This window comes from Etheostoma spectabile, unplaced genomic scaffold (genome assembly GCF_008692095.1).
Source record: "Etheostoma spectabile isolate EspeVRDwgs_2016 unplaced genomic scaffold, UIUC_Espe_1.0 scaffold00002121, whole genome shotgun sequence".
NCBI classification, from domain to species: Eukaryota; Metazoa; Chordata; class Actinopteri; order Perciformes; family Percidae; genus Etheostoma; species Etheostoma spectabile.
In genome coordinates this window covers 1-17,322 of record NW_022602857.1, presented here as the reverse complement: position 1 = coordinate 17,322, position 17,322 = coordinate 1, and the positions used below count along the sequence as shown (strand labels likewise).

At 41.4% G+C, this 17,322-nt stretch overlaps 1 protein-coding gene and 1 pseudogene across 1 annotated transcript; one reads left to right on the top strand and one right to left on the bottom strand.

Moving 5' to 3' along the window:
* Positions 1-3,715: 3,715 nt before the first annotated feature.
* Positions 3,716-6,083, top strand: LOC116675677 (heat shock protein beta-1). The gene is made up of 4 exons (XM_032507298.1): positions 3,716-4,108; positions 4,480-4,543; positions 4,769-4,889; positions 5,667-6,083. Exons 1-4 carry the CDS (start codon positions 3,742-3,744, stop codon positions 6,081-6,083), a joined length of 969 nt encoding a protein of 322 aa, XP_032363189.1. The 5' UTR covers positions 3,716-3,741.
* Positions 6,084-7,336: 1,253 nt separating this feature from the next.
* LOC116675678 (heat shock protein beta-8-like) lies at positions 7,337-17,044 on the bottom strand (annotated as a pseudogene).
* Between the last annotated feature and the right edge of the window lie 278 nt (positions 17,045-17,322).

The window sequence follows — 17,322 nt, the reverse complement described above, 5'->3', positions numbered from 1 at the left end:
AAACGTAACGGATCCAGCGTGGAATTTCGATTAATCATGAGTCTGTGAATGAAGAAGTAAATTCAAACTGTAAAGAAACAGTGCTATATCACAGGCTAAAGTGTACAAACATGTCGACAAACTTTGGCTCCACGCGTTTTTGCCCTGCGACCTCTGTTTCCCATGGTAACGGCCAATGACGCTCAGCCCACAAGGAAGTAAGAGTCATGTGGCCAACAGTATGTGGACACTCCTATTACCACGGTAAAATGCCCTATATAAATTATCATGGATTCTGCAGCCCCATGAATATATTAACACTTGAGTCCTTCGTTTGGTTGGTTTATAATAAATGAGTTTGTGGTTGGCAGTTGATTATATGCAGAATGTGATTTTAACCACTTTATTATGAAGGACTAACAGGTGGATGAAAGTCTGACTAGTTGGTGTGATACAGAGGCGTAGTGGAATCACGACCTAGTAGTATAAAAAAGTTTTAGGCCTAAGCCTAATGCTTTGTTTTAGGCTGAGGTGTTTGATATAGTAGTGTTTTAGGCTAATCATTTCACAATTAATTAAAAAAATTGCCACACAAAAGCAAAATGGCTACATTTTGAACTGTGTTAAAATTACACATTTAAATGGCATAATATTGTTTTTATAGTAAAACAGAGGTCACATTTTTGACAGTAGCACTGTAAGTGGTGGAGGGCAACGGCGCTCCCTATGGACTCTAATCCAGAGGAGGTGTTTGTAGTTATAGTAGTGTGGCTCCAGCATAGTATTCTTACTACCTACTGTAAAATATTAATGTCAGATTTAAGTCTTAATTAAGACTTAAATCTGACATTAATGTTTTTTAAACTCAGTTCTGACCAAATGTAGTTACTGCATTCTGTAAAGCAATTTAAGGCCGCCCCAGCTTGCATCAACCACAGGGCTCCAAAATAAAACATAAAAATGACTAGGAGCACTGTAGCCCCTGACTAAAACAGAAAATTTAGGCGCGCACAATTTAAATCGACCTGCAATGCAATTTTTCTCTTTTGCCCCATGTTAACTGTTTTACTAATAAATGCTTTGGTAATAAATACAGAAACCACAATGCGCTGTTTGATTTTAGTTTACAGTCACATTTTAATTGGATGGTGCTGAAAAAATTGCACATTCAGAAATGTAAACCAAGTATAATTGTCAGTGTCCTTATTGCCTCATACAGGCTCTCCCTCTCTCCTCTCTTTCTCTTTTTTTGTTTACAATAAAATAATCATATCTAAGGTGTTTAAACTTATCTAGGCTAACTAACTATTTAACACCCAGTGTGGGAAATATTGAGTGATGAGGGAGCCTGAGAGAGGGGAGCTGAGAACACTCACACAAGCACTATTTGTTTTTACGTAGACCTATGTGTATTTTTTTTCATAGCTAGCAGTCTCCGCTCTCTGTTGTCACATTTCTACCTCTCTCACCCAAGTGATGAAGCAGTACAGCAACGTGTGGTCATTATACTCAAAACCGAGATTAATGCTGCGTTCCAGGCAACCAGTAGGCCTAACTCATATTTTCACATTTTTCATGAAAGTGCCCTGGAACGGCAGTCAAACCCTTAAGTTACTAGTTGTGAACTAGTTGTACTCCCAGTTACAGTTTTGACATCACACGCACATAGACAACAATGGCGACCCCTGTTGATTCTGTAGCCTATAGACGCCGGTGATTGACAGTGAGAAATGGAAATAAATAGACATAAATAGGCAACGTAAAGTAATTCTGCACATTGTAATAAAAACAGTGCACATGCAATTGTGTAGTACTACAGGTTATGTTTATTAAATGAAGTCCAAAATATGTATAGGCCCTACTAGAAATCGCTAGTATCAGCTAACGCTAGCTAACGTCAACGGTAGGTAGCTGCTAGCTAGCTAACGCTAACGCTAGCTAGAAGGGTTTGTGGTGACTTTGCCTAGAACGCTACCAAGTCGTGAGTCATGACTTAAAGTCGTAAATTACAGGCTAAAAATATAAAGGTAAATATGGTGCAAAATGTGAGAGCGCGTAGATGTGATGTGAGCACTTGTAGAATATGATTTGAAAGCTTGTGGAAAATAATCTGTACTCGTATTCCTTTTTTTCACTTCAGTCACTTTTCAGTACAACCACAATTCTTAGATTACAACCTCTCGAATCTGTCGCTGCAGTGTGCTCTCTTGCATCACACAGCGGCGAATCTGCGCCCTCGACTCGCCTCACTTCTTGCGATACATTTGGTGTGAAACTAATTTGTAGCCTACCTGTGGAGCTCTGAGCCAACAGGACGGCGGGGACAGCAGGGTTTCTGTCGCCAGATGAGGAACAACTCTGTCCGGTTTATTTATGTAGCATGAAAGCTAGCGTAACTAGTATGCAACCCGCTTCTAAATACTGTAAATACCTTTTAAAATATGCACTAAACACTTTTAACACTCAAACTGAAACACTGGCGGTAAACTCCAGGTTCTGCAGCCACGGACAGACCGCCATCAGTGGGGCTCGGCCAGCGTGGAGACATTGCTGGAAAGCTTCGCTGCCAGGGGCGTAAAGTGGGGGGCTCCTTCCTTACTTCCTACCCATTTATCATTTTGGTACTCGGCCTTTATTTGACCTTAACAACATACCTGTAAAGTTTTGTGACTGCCTCTTGAACGGTTATGTTTGAGTAATTGTCAATGATCTCACCAATAAAGTTGAATCTTTCGTACCCAGTTTTCCAAATTGTATTTTCCCACTATAGTTTTGAAAAGTAGCATGCACTGTGGGCATGTGTGCCTTTAATACGAACAGAATGGATATGATGATTGAAACAGAGGAACCGACTCCAGCAGCAGCAGCAGCAGCAGCAGAGAAACCCACTTCAACCTCTCACAACATATCCTACAGACAGAATCTGTGGGTGAGGCATCACACAAAGTGTCAGAAACATCTGTTCAGTCTGTTTTGTGCTCCAGTGGACAGAATGCCAAGATATCAGGGCACACAGCTCTTAAAATGAAACACTGACAAGTCTGTCACACTTGATAAAAGAGGGAACAATAATAATCCTGTTGAAACTGCCGAGCGAAAGAAAAATGGAGTGGAAGGGAGCTTTGTACAGTCAACACACACACATGCCTCAGAAACATTTCAGATAACACAAAACAGATCATTTTGTGTCCTTCGCAGGCTATAGCAGAGGTATTTTATGCTCCAGACAAGCCACTGTGTCCTTTGAGGGGTGAAACACAAGTGGAAGAGACACTTTCACTGGCTCATGACAACACTGAGCAGCCCAGTCACCACTGACAGAATAGAGTTCACTGGGATGTGAGAAGTACTGTCTTCAGGCAACAGATGCAACAGTTCAAACATAAATTAGCCTCAGCCAACTGCTAGCTATTTGCCATAGCGCCCTTAAAAGTTAAAAATACAACTAATTAGTCTGCTGCCTTCTTCAGGCCAGCAAGAGGTAACAGCCTCCACACCCATCACCCCATGCCCACTCGCTCTTCTCATGGGATCGGCATGAGTGCTTAATAAGTGCTAAAATAGACAAGAGCCGTATATAAGGCTCCTCAAGGATTTCTCCGTCTCACCACCCTTAACTTTCCTTTATCATTCCTTACTCAATAAGGAGATTTTAATTGCCAAAATTTCAGTGAGCCAACCCCGAGGATCGAAAAGTTACTTGCTGACTATCATCAAAAAAGGGCTGCCTGTTTTTCTGTGTGTAATTTTAGTTCTTGAATCATGAGCAAACAGGCCAAAACAGAGCTGTCATGCAGTGAGTACGACGGGGCAGCCTCTTGGTACCCCCTGAGGAAATGGTGGCAGTCCAGCAGGCTTTTCATTCAAGATGTTGGCCTGCCGCCTTTCCTGGAGCCAGGAGACCCTCGGTGGATGGATGTGGACCGGCTCCAGAGGAGTCTGGCAGCCTGCTCCTGGCCAGGGTACATACCCGCTCCACTGTTTGTGCCCTACATCTCTGGGTCGATGCATCATCCCAGCCAGAAGATTTGCAAGGAGCTGTACAAGTGGAGGGTCAGCCTGGAAGTGGCTCACTTCTTTCCCTCAGAGATTTCTCTCAGCGTCAGGGACGGACTCCTGGAGGTTGGAGGTACAGTGTTGGCTTACACTTCTCTTGATTAAACAGCTGTAAAATATCACTTTATTAACATTGTTAATTACTTTTACACGCAGGATAGTTGCTACTCTTAGTAGAGTATTGATAACCTTTTCCTTATCTAGTATTATCTCACAGTCACAGTAAAAAGACTTCTTTTACAGTTCACAGAATAAACCACGCAAAGCTAAACACTGAAAAAAAGGAAACTATATGTAAAAAAATTAGAAAGCTGCTTAAATTATGTGCTCAGGGAAATCACAGCTTTGTGGTAGAAATTAATTTCTGCGTTGAGCGGTTTCTCTGTGTTGCTTTAGTCCTCGGTGTCCTTATATTCTTCCCCATAAATGGTAATCCATTCCCAGGGAAACACGAGGAGAGGCCGGATGAGCATGGATTTATTGCCAGATGTTTTTCAAGGAAATACAGGTATGTACCATGTACAGTTAAGTAAACACTGAGATTAACGGGAGATGATGACACACCCAAAATTTAAGCCACCCTAAACAAAGTTTGTTGCCAAGAATGTAGCATTCTTTATTTTCTTTTTCTTTTTTACAGTATCCAATCTCTAAAATTCTCACTTATCTGAAAAAATTAAAAAATTAAACTTTGTATGCTGATACATTGTTAACAGGATCCTGTTGTTTTCAGACTCCCAGCAGAGATTGATGCTACCAAAATCGTATCCACACTTTCTGTTGATGGTATCCTGTCTGTGGAGGCTCCAATTTCCGAAACCGCCATTCCTACTGCCATTATCATTCCCATAAAGGTGATCACAACTGGGAAGACTATTTACATTTAAAGTAACAGTTTGATATTTTAGTTGATATGCTTATTTGCTTTCTTGGCAAGAGTGAGACGAGAAGATCAACACCACTTGTACCACAATGTAAGCTGCTACAGGCAGCAGCCAGTTAGCATAGCATAAAGACTACAACAGCGGGAAACAGCTGGTCTGGCTCTGTCTGAAGGCCTCCCAGTACCTGTAAAGCTCACAGATGAAAATGTTACATCATTTTTTTAATCCACAACAAAAAAAGTTGCAAGGGTTATGTGCTGGACTTTTTCTTGATCGAGAGCAGCTGTCACAATTAAAGCTGCAACTATAGGTTTTACTTACTTACTTTTGTATTGTTTTGATAACAATACAAGATATAACTTTAGAGGTGTTGGTAGGTGAATTAAGGACACAGCCAGGCGAGCTCTTTCTACGTTTCCAGTCGTTATGTTAGCTAAGCTAAGCTAACCATCTGCTGGCAATTTACGAGACAGACATGACAGTGGTTTGGATCGTTTTATCCAACTCTCAGCAAAAAACAAATTTCCCAAAATGTCAAGCCATGCTTTATACTGGAGATTTTCAAAACAAGTTCTGAACAATATCTGCTGATTGCATCTACTTAAATTCCTCTTGAGTTTCACGTTATGAAAGGAAAAGCATGCAAGTTCAGTGTTCAAGTGTTCAAGGCATAAAAGCTGAGCTAGTTAACCTTTAATCATTTCATTTGACTAATGGCAATTTCTACATATTTATGCACAAAACCAGGTGGAGCTGGATGTGACTGGAGAAAAAAAGGAGAAAGAAGCGTCTGATACAGAGCCAGGTAGCTGCAGAGCACCAGAGACCCCATGTTTTCCATCTCCAGAGGATGATGGGGAAGAGTGTGCACTAAAGGATCTTGGTGATCAGGCCCACCCTGGCAGCGCCACAGCTGGGCTTCAGCAGCATGAAGAGAGGAGGGACCAGGAGGGAGAGACCCACGAAAAGCCAGCTGGCGATTACCACCTTCAACACCTGGAGATGGAGAAGGCACAGAGAATCTTCAAGATTCTTCTAAGCACCATGAAGCCCAGGAAATCCAAGAAGACCCAGGCACAGATCCGTCCAAACAGCCAGAGCACAAAGATCCAGTGGTGGCGAGAGCCAGATCCAGGTAATGGCAGGCTCAGGGGGGGCTGCTGAGGAGATCACCATGCCGAGGAGATGGCGCTGAGAAAAAGTCCACCAAGCGAGGTCCCAAGCCAGGACCTGGAGGCCCCCGACATAAAACAAGAACACACTGAGTAGAAACACAAATATTGTTGCACACACCACGTTTTGACAAAATGCTGAAACAGCCTGCAAGGCTTGCCTTGCACCAGTTCTACATATGCATTTTAGTCAGTAAATATAATAGCTATATAATCTTGCTGTCCTTGGAGCTCCAATAAAGCAATGGCATGTGACAATGTTAAATACTGTGTTGATGTTACTCGTACTTCTACATGTTTTGCCCTTCTCTCAATCATAAAATGAATGTGGGAATTTGCACCTATTCATGAATAAGTGATCACATTTATAGCCACCTCTGAAAATATAAGTGTGACATTTAAAAAGTAAGAGGTTGACATTAGTCAGATACTATGCATTTGCACAGCTGTGCATTGGTCACTTCTACATGAGTAACTTGCCCAATACGCGGTTCTAGTGCAGCACAAGTCCACACATCATCAAATACAATAAATACAGTTCATGTAAGCTGGCACATCACACAAAGCAACACATTTGAACATCCAAAACTGTGGAGACCTTGTCGTTTCGTGTGACTCCAGTTTGGAAACTTTTTCAAACTGATCATCCCTTTTGATTGATTCCAGTACACATAAAAGATTACATTATTTTGCATCACACAACATGCAAAGGAACTGCCCCAATTTGTGTATTTGCATATAAAAGCTCTGGCAGTGCTGCCTCCATGTGTTCGGGCCATTCTGCAGCACACAGCAGTGCCAATTTAAGCCAGAACTAAACCCTCCGCTAATCTGTTGGCCAATTCCTTCTGTTATCCAACAACAACACCACCGACTCCCTGGATCCCTGGTATCAGGCCAGTGAGTGGCACTGTTCTCAATAAAAGACACAGATGTTAAGACACACTGGGAGATTGGCTGGACATTTTATTGCATCAGCCAATACAAAGACATAGACAGAAAAAGGCAGCAAACAAAACGTCTTTGGCAAACAAGTCAGTCTGTCGCTCCAAACAGCATGCAGCCATCTTCCTGAATGCTCAGATAGAAAAGAAACAAATGAAAACCATATTGCAAAACCTGGAACACTTCAGATTCATATTATAATGAATTGGCACATATTGAAGTATATTTACAATACACTCTGGTAGAATACAGTATTAATGCACACAATTCAATCTAGAGAAATCACAAAAGGTAACTCACTTTCGTTTCTTGTCAGTTTATGTGACATTCATTAACTCAAAAGATAAACAACTGTTGCACTGAAGGAAGTCAAGGCACTCAAGTAAATAAAGGCACATTTGTCTTTTTTTTACCAAGGAAATCACGTACAATACAATGGATGCAATGTTCAGCAAAATGAATTACATACATATTAACTTACTGATTATTGAAAATGCTATGACATGTAATGTATCAGTGGCCCAACAGCTGTTGCATAACCTCAAGATATACCCATATATAATATTAAAGCTGCACGAACAAACACACCGAGGGCTCCGCCAGCTGTAACTGTAGCATTTGTGATCTTTAAAAGAAATCGTCATTTAAAAACACTAACCGCAGTTCTGAAGATATATATATGAAATTGTATGTTTATCAAACCTGCGGGTGTGTAATCATTTTGTAACAAAATACACAATGAAGTTAAAAATAGACTTATTAAGTTTCTTCTGGACATTGGAATTTTGGGTTTACATCTAACATGAAAGAGAAATGGTACCCGAATGTCATTTGGGCAATAGGGCAAATCTGTAGCATCTGTGTCAGTAGGGAGAGGATGCTTTTCACCACTCTGCTTGTTATACATAACTTTTCTTTCTGCAGCTTTAATAAGGACATCAAACAGGACTTACCTATTTGCCTTTTACACATTTGTATGCCAGGTGTCTAACAACATGAAGCTGAAGGCCACACATTTCGTATCAAACTTGTAATTAATTGTGCAGGATGATTTGTTATGTTTTTGAGGAGGTGGAGGTTTAGACCAAAGGGGCCTCTTCGAGCTTGAGGGCCTCCACCTCCTGTGTGTCTCCACCCTGGGAGCCCTCGTTGCTGAAGAGGTAATACGGAGGCGTCTGCCGGGCTTCGATGATGAGGACGCCCTCGGGGGACAAGGAAGCGAAAACGGTCTGAGCGTCCACATCTATCGGGATCCTGATGAAACAGAGGCGAAGAGGGGTGAGAAAGGTAGAGGGTTTTTTTTCAAGCGTAGACGTTTAGGTGTTTAGAGTAGTATAAGTTTACTTGGTAGAAAGTGCGAGAGACGAAATAAGGAGAACGGCGAGGAGAAACTGTTCACTTCCTGCTTGGAGGGCATGCAAAACAGTGACCTTTTCCTCCGTAAGAGCCGCCATGCAAACATTGTTAAATGCTGGGATTTTTATTGACACTTTCACAATACCAATAAACAGACTTCAGTCGAGGGATTACAGCGCTGAAAAAAATAAAAAATAAAAAAAAGTGTGGGTTTGGGATTTGACTTTATTAAAAAACGTTCACCCCTGGCTAGCACTCATTCTAGACTCTATCGCACACCCAGGAGATGAACTGAAAGCTATCGGGAGTTTCCGGCTCTGCAACAAAGACGTGGGAGAGAAAACACAGTGGAGAGGGTGTGAGGTAAAAATGAAACCTATTTCAATTAAGGAGAGTGCCTGTCTGGAAGAAGTTGAACACCTGTGATTTTCCATCGATGTATACCGTACTTATCTGGTGCTCACATCTGTCATATGGACAACAGCTAATTTTGTGTCTGGCATTTGTTTTTGAATCTTCACTGAACTTCTTGACACTTCTCATGCTGAAAGTGTTATATTGCCAGAGAAAAAAAGGAGGAGGGGGGGGGTAATTGGCTTTCAAAACCTGCAGGTAGATTAAAGCTGAGGTTTTACTTCCACAAAACTGTACATTTGCTTTAGGTACAATGAGATTTAATGAGTTATATTATCAAACTAATTGGAGTTTATTAGTCAAGATAATTTCAAGTTTAGAAATAAATAAATCATACACATCGCTTTGGAATGAAAGTCCTCCAAAACCTGCAGTAAAGGCAAACGCAGAGATCCAGGCAAACTCGGTTCTTTGTCCAGACGGTGTGGCCAAATATGGGTATTGTAGGTTTTCTGTGTGAGCAGCCAAGTGTGTCTGGGAGATAATATAAACACCAGGCTGCCCTGTTCAGACAAGGAGACTGTGGGTTTCCTCTCCATTTGATTAGACGGGACCTTCCACTGGCTTCCCACTCCACTGAGAAATACAAGCCGGAAGGGAATGAAAACCTTCACCACACTGAAGCAGACAGTCAGAGAGCTCAGGCCTGGTCTATTTGTGTTGCTAAATATCACATACAGCGTCTCATTGACCTCTACAGATCCACTGCAACAACAACCTCCAACCCCCCCCCCCCCCCCCGCCCACAAAAGAAAAAGAAAAAAACTGGATTAAACTTGGGATGGGAAAAACAAAATAGACAGTACATACAGTTTGATTATAGTAAGTCCAATTTAGATTTAGTGCGATAATAAGAACACACATCCAAAGGGATACGTAGCAGGAAGTAAGTATATTAAAATGTCTTAAAATCGTTCCGAGGGCGGTCAGGTAAGTGTGGGTTTGGGTTGACGGTAAGTGAACGGGGCCCAGAGAGGTCATGTAGATCTCATGTAGATTACTGTCTACGTTCAGTACACCAACATCAAACTCACTAGTTTATGGCAGGGTTTTCTATAAGTTATTGATTGAAGCTCCTGTGCAATATAATATATTTTCAATCAAAATACTGAAACAAAAGTAAGAGTCTACAGCCGTGCTAGCGACTCTGTCAGGCTTTAGTTCTTCATGCTTTGAGTTAAATGCTTAACATGCATGCTAATAAGTTAATGTCTAGCAGGCGTAATCATGCTGTTGGACTCTGTCTCTTATTGTTCTGATTGTTGTACTAGAGCACCCATTTATCCCATTGAAATAATGTTGACAATGTTTGCCATCATAGCTCGGAGTGTTGCTAACACACATGCTTACATTTGTAAATTAGCACTAAACACAGAGTACAGTGAGGCTGTGTTGCATTTTGCAGGTATTGGTTATAAACTAAACTTCTCCCTTCAAGGAGCCAATCGCTGCAAAGCAAAGTTTCCCTTCTGGCAAAGTCAAATCACTCAGCCGACTTATTGCGCTGGACTCCGGCAGAAACCTTATCTGTCCAGCTCGGGGAGTTATTTACCTCTGGCAAGCACACATTTATACCACACATTGATTTTGTCCAGCTGCCAAACACGGTCCAATATGCTTTTCCCCTGCAGAGATGCTGAGGCAGAGAGACACAAGACAGAAGGAACGGACTGGCTGAGTGTGTGTTTATGGAGTGTGTAAACATGTACCTCATAAGTTCCTGACCTGGCATTTTCTAGATACCTTTATAGACTCAGAACATATTTGGTTAATAACTTACAGGTTTTAACAGAAAAATCCACCCTTGAACCCTGTTGGACCCTGTTGTTTCCCGTACATCAGCAGTGTATTCTATCAATAATTCATTTTAGGGTCACTTACAAACTTCCATTCCACTCCATTATAAACAGTCGTAGCAGCTGATCTGACTGGGTGGCTGATCTCTCTCTGTTTACTAATCTGATATCATTTTAAGCAACTTTGAGTCTGTGAAAAAGGCTAAATGGAAATTTCTAAGTGACCCCAAACTAATTGCAAAGAACTCCCGGACACAGTCTAACTTAGAAAAGGTAAATTAATCAGTTCTAGTACTGAAACGTCATCTGTTCAATTTACCTTTGTAAGTTAGACAGTGTGCAGAAGTTTCTTTGCCACTTTTGACCTGCTCTGACCCTACTCTGACTCCTTCTAACCCTCCCCCACAAACGCATCTGTCTTTTAACAGATGTGCAAAGTATTTTTCTGTTCACTTGTACGTATAGTAAAATATTCTCACTTCATGCTTATGTTTACTTCTACTCTATTACAATCAGAGGGTAAATATTCAAATATTTGTTTTTTTACCCCACTGGATTTATCTGACAGCTTTCAGTTACTTTGCAGATGAGGACATTCAATGTAAAACAAAGATTTAAATCATAACATAAGTTAATACTTACTGCATCTGTGATAATAATCCAATGATATAATGATATAGAACTCTGAAAGGAACCGTTCTGCATTACGAGGACTTTTACTCTTAAAGTACATTTTGCTCATAATACTTCCATCCCTATAGAAATAGTAGTGCATCAATTAAAAGTACTTCAGGCTCCAGTGACTTCTCTGTGCCAGCTCACTGTTTGATATAGCTAAGCAGAGGATTTGGGTATTGAGGTCAGTTATTTATATCTGACCCCCACCCCTCCCCCTCTCCCTTCAGCACCAGAACCCCCCCCCCCCCCCCCCTCTCCATTCAGTCTGTCATTGTTTTCAGGTTTTGTTTAGCTGAGGTGAGGGCTTTCCAATTAAAAGGACTGTGATATGAACAATGCGGGGCTAGCACAACTGCTTACTAATTAGCCAACAGGAAATGAGCAGAACTGGAGCGGCGAGCCAGCAAGACGGCGATTCCCACCAGAGATCAGCACTGCAGCGTGGGGTCTTCTCGCTGCCCAATTAAAGGCAGAGAGACGGGAAGGTTGTGCAAACGTCTGTAGCTTGTTTGGCTTGGATAAGTTCCAATAGGACAAGTCCACAATATGTGATACGTTTGTGCAATCTACACAACACAACAATACTTCTCCATGCAGTGCCTGCTTCCGTTTTCTAGTGAGTGGGTTTGTCAGTGGCTGTTTGGAGTTGACAAGTTTGTATTGGATTGTTATGTGTCCACTCAAAGCCAATATGAGTATGAAGCAGTTTTTTTCTTTTAGATGAGAGCTGTGGACTGACTTAGACTTAGCATTGACTTTTACATTCTTAAGAGATAAACAAACAGCAATCATAGATGCAGGATGTTGTCATGTTGAGCAATAGGGAAATTATTCTCTGTCTATCTCTGTCTGTCTGTATGGAATTCTACTTACAAGTTGGGCGTAAAAAGTCTTCCAATTAATTAGCAATTGTATCTTGGGTTTTCTGTTCATGTATATGTTAGTATTCAGCAAGCAAGCAAAGTTAATATGTACAAAGAACAACTGTTCCATAAATCACTTTTAAAAAACAGCGACAATATTCCTTATTGAAGGAAGTTAAGACAAAGAGAAAATAAGAGTAAAAGAGAAAAAGACAATATACTGTACATATATACTGTACAAAATTGCACAACATACAATTTTAAAATCTGTGTCTTTTGCTTTTGACCCCTAATACGAAGACATACAAAATCTACTTGTTACCCAAATCATGACACTTTGTGGGGGTCCCTGATCCCGAGGTTGGAGGTAGAAATACTTCAACATTCAGCATATATATTACATCTTGAATATATGGTCATTAATATGGGAACAAATTAAAGCTCTCTTGTGTCCACGATGTACAGAAAGACAGTGGGAAAAACAATAAGCGAGTGTGCAGCTATCATTTATTGTCTAACAGAGTTTAATGAGATTATACTCACTGAATCTTCTTTGTGAAATTCTTTGTCACTATGCCTCCTTCTTCCTGCTTCTCTTCATGTTTTCCTGTTTGAAAAGAAACAACAAATAAGTGGGCGCGTGGAGAGTAACCTTGCATAACCTCAGATATGATCAAGTTCAACATTGTGCATCACTTTAGCAGTATCGTGGATCATAAATGAGTGAGCCCGACCAATATATTGGCGGGCCGATACAGTATATCAGAACATCGGATTTTTAAATGACTAAATATTTGTATTGTATCGGCCTTAACAATCCTGTATTGGTCGGGCTCTAGTCCTCATCACCAGTTCAACATTACCATTATCATACATCCCGCACATTTCATGACTTTTTAAACTTTTACATACATCAATGAGCTTTATAATGGATGTTAATTAAATAACTGGTGACACTGAGATCATAACATTTCATTTTCCATTGCTCCACCCCAGCTGCGTTTTCCCATTTAGGCCTCTGGGTGGGTTGCAATGATCATGTTGAAATCATGAAACACCCTTTTCAGTCTCTTCTGTAACTTCCAAGAATGATTCTCCTGCAGAAAGACACTTGGGACATGTTGGCCTGAATTTGGGGAGAAACTCTAAAGAAAAATCCCCCCCCCTCAATCCACCTCCACCTCCTAGCTCTGTTTATGGCCGTTCTATCTCTCGGGCTTGCTAGCAGCTGCTCTGGGGCTGCTGAATATCAGTGCCGCCAGCCAGCAGTGTGGTCTGCTCCACCCCTAGACCCCCGTCTGCAATCCGGGTTAGACTATGCGCTACCCTACACCCCCACAGTGACGTGTCTGCCTGCTGAAAGAGCCAGACTGCACTAGGGATCGAGAGGGTGGAATAACACTTTACTAAGATCATCGGTGAAGTCATTACATTATTGTTTAAACCTCCCCAAGTCTAACTGGTCCCATGTCATGAATAATAGAGGTTTTGGGTCAGAGAGTAGTCCAAGGCGCTGCCTCTCCTTGATTTTAAGTCTCTTATGACAGAGATGCCAAATTCCAGATGCTCTATGCAATGCTCAGAATACTGAATGTCGAGGGAGGACAGATGGCGGATGGGACGTTATCGTCACTAAAAGGTGTTTCTGAGTAAGAAGGACAGGGCTATGGTTTTTTCATCATAAAGTTACTGAGTCATGGCGAAAGGCATATGCCGTTTTCCTTCTGTCTATGCAGCGAGCCATAGTTTGTTAGTTTCTAATAAAACTAACAAATAAAAAACAAAAACTAATTTAAAAAAAAAAGTGTTTTACATAGCAATAGATCAAATGACTATAGGTATGTGTAATGACAAACCTCCCAGAGAGTAATCACTCAGTTCAACGGAACATTTAACATTTTTAAGCTCAATGTTTGGTTTTATGACCCACAATTTTTGTTTTGATTCACTTTCATCTACCTCATTTTCAATTGTACCAGTCAGCTGTTTTCAGTGGAAAACCTCTTAGGCGCAGTCACCCTGGTTGGAGACATGAAGGACTAGCAACTAGCTGTAGAACACACAGGAGCATTTAGCAGCTAAAGCCCCACATAAAACTATATATATGCTGTATGCTCTATATGCTACATGCTCTGTGTTTGGTACTAGATGCCTTATATTTACATTACATTTGTTGCATTGCTTCTTAAAATGTAATTATTTACCATGTAAATACAAGTTACAATATAATTAAAATGCGGTTTGTTCCATTGCCCCTAAGCGTCCAAGAATATGAATGAATACTGCTTTAAGTCCTACAGTACATGCTTAGTCTGTTGCTGGTTCGATTAGCTCAGTCCAGCAGAGAACAGGGCCCATAAAAGCCTATTTATAATGTTAACTACACATTTTGATTTAGTGAATTTACGTTCTTAAATCTAACTTTCAGGAATTCTGTTAGAATCCTTCAGTGAGATTTTAATCAACTTGTTTTCATTTGTTGTCGTTTTTTGACCAACTTTCAGTAAGTACCAGTAACAATGTAATCACACTTTCAATGTGTGTTACCAGGCAGAAACATGCTCATGGTGACACTCATGATAAACTCAAAGTGACTGACTTGGTCCGTGACAGCGATGATGAGTGCACTCGCTTCATCTGGAGGATTCTGTGTTGAACATTTGTTTGCTGGTGTACTGAACATGCTCCTATCACACTCCCTCTCACACTTTAAGAACGGGGCTTGAGTCACTTGCGGCAGGCAGGCCCAACATGGCGCTGATTGAATGATCCAACTGGCATACCAACAATGTGCTTATAAAAAACTCAGAGTTAGGGGGGCCTGCTGTCCTCTGTGCCCTCTGTGCCCTCATCAGCCCCGGATATCCCTGGAATTCATCTCTGGAAGCACGGACATGAGGCTGCAGTTTCCACAACTTACACCAATAGTCAGTGACTGAGCTTGAACGTACACCAGGAGAAGACTGGACCGGCACAAGGGCGGCTACAAAAGGGATCTTATTTCCAGAACATTCTCTCCCTTGTTTAATGGCAGCAAGCGGCTTGTCTTATTGTAAATAGAGACTGTTGTCACGGGCCTTGCCTTAAATCTAAATCGAGCTCATGGGTGACTGAGGGAGCGATTCTCCAGGAATCTGAAACAGGTGTCCAAGCTTCTGTCTGCCAGCGTGCAGGTCCCAGTCCCCAAAATCTGTTTAGCTTCAATATCAAACCTCATTAACGCTGTGACCATGTTGTACCACTGAGGCTTTCATTGTGCTGCTTCAAATCTGCTGCCAAAGTTAAAGAGTTGATATTTCTTGGCCAGGTTTGACTGAGGATCCTGAGATAGTCAGTAAGGTGTTGTTTATGCTTTCTTATGTCTTGGCTGTTTAAGATATATTGTCTAACTGTGACAGCCTGGTGAAAGGTTCAATAAAAACTAAAAATATATGTATTAAGGGGATAAGGTGTGCTGAAGTGAGAGGTTTAAGAAAGATTGAGGCGAGAAGTCCAAATTCTTATCTTGCTGAGTAAAAGGTTTGACTAGACACTGAAAAAGCTCATAAAGAAGTTTCCAAACGATTTCATAATATTGTTAAAATATACCCCAACAGTTCTATTGTACTTTCTTTTAACTTTTATCTTCCTAAATGTAGGTCTAAATTTGAAATTCAAATTCAACAAAGCTGGAGATATAAAACAATATAACGTATGATTTAGGTTTTTCTTGGTCCAGAAGGCATATTGATAGATAGCCTATTGAGAAAAATTGCAGAATACAGCTTTAAAAAAACATGATGTAATATTTCCCATAAGCACCTACACCCCTGTATGTTTTCACAAGCAGATACTACTATTTGCCCAATTTATTTTGTTTATATTCTATTTAATGTTTTATGTGCAATATGCCTTTATATTATTTTCATTCTTAATTATGTGACCGAATAAATCCCCATTTCAAAAGCACTTTGGACAGAATTGGTTGTCTAAGGTGTTCTATAAATAAAACTAGGCTGATGGTGGGCGCAGTGGGACATTGGGCCTACCAGGTGGGTTCACTTTGTCCTCAAGTCACTGATACCAAAAGTAAGAAGTTTTCCCTTTTACCCAACGAACTTATTAAGTAATGTAAAAGTGCGTTCATTTAAGGCCTCTGCCACAGCATCCCAACTCACCTGACACTTCTACAAATCCGTCTCTCGTTTGACGTTTAATTCCTCGGGTTTGAAGCTGTGGACGTTCACGCAAACTTTCCACGGTTCCCCCCGGTGGTGGTGGGGGAGCTCCGGGAGGAAGGCTCGCCGTACCTGCTGGTGTACAGCGTTGGGCCTCCCGTGGACTGGCGCGACGGGAAACCTGTGCGTAAACTACTGCTGAAGGGCGAAGAACTGAGGCGCGAGCTTAACCGACCCGGTCGAGCCCAACCCGGCCAGTCCATTGACAATCCTCGGGGAAAGGTGGCATCCCGAATTCATCATCCATAAACCGAGACGCGAGCTGATCCCTGAACGGAGACTGATCCCTGAACGGCGATTCTCAAACGGATCCCTGGGAACCTCTGCCGGTTTCCCATCGTGTAGAAGTCTCCCTCTGCCATGTCCAGCCGAGTTCTAAACCAGTTTAAGTTCTCTGTTTGTTTCAAACAATCCCGAACCAAAACTTTTCCTTTGGAAAAAAAAAAAAAACCAACAAACCAGAACTTCTTCTATGTGTATCGATGTGTCGTAAAACCGGATCTATTCTGGATTTGCGCATCACCGTTACGCAACCAGTCACAAGGTTGATCCAACAAAGTTGAAAAGCGTGCACTGGTTTTCCTGAGAAAGTGAATGCCTTCTGGCTGTGGGTTTTATACTGGACGGTGTTTTCCCAGGCGATGAGTCGGCACAGCAGTGTCGAAAGTGCTGGGAGGATCTGGAGAGCAGCCACACTGCAAGAAATATCCAACTCAGAAGTATAACATAGTCTTCAAATCTTTAAAGTAAAGAAAAACAAGGTGGAATAATGGCATGCTCTGCTGCAAATCAACTGTTCCAGCTGTGATTAGGGTAAAAAAAACAAAACAGGTTATGACCTTAATTCACATTAAATTACTTGCTGATGTGGATATTTTTTTGCGTGCAGGCGCAACAGCTGACCAAAGAGCCTCCTTTTACCAAATAAAGTAAACCGTCCACATGTCACTCACACAGAGTTG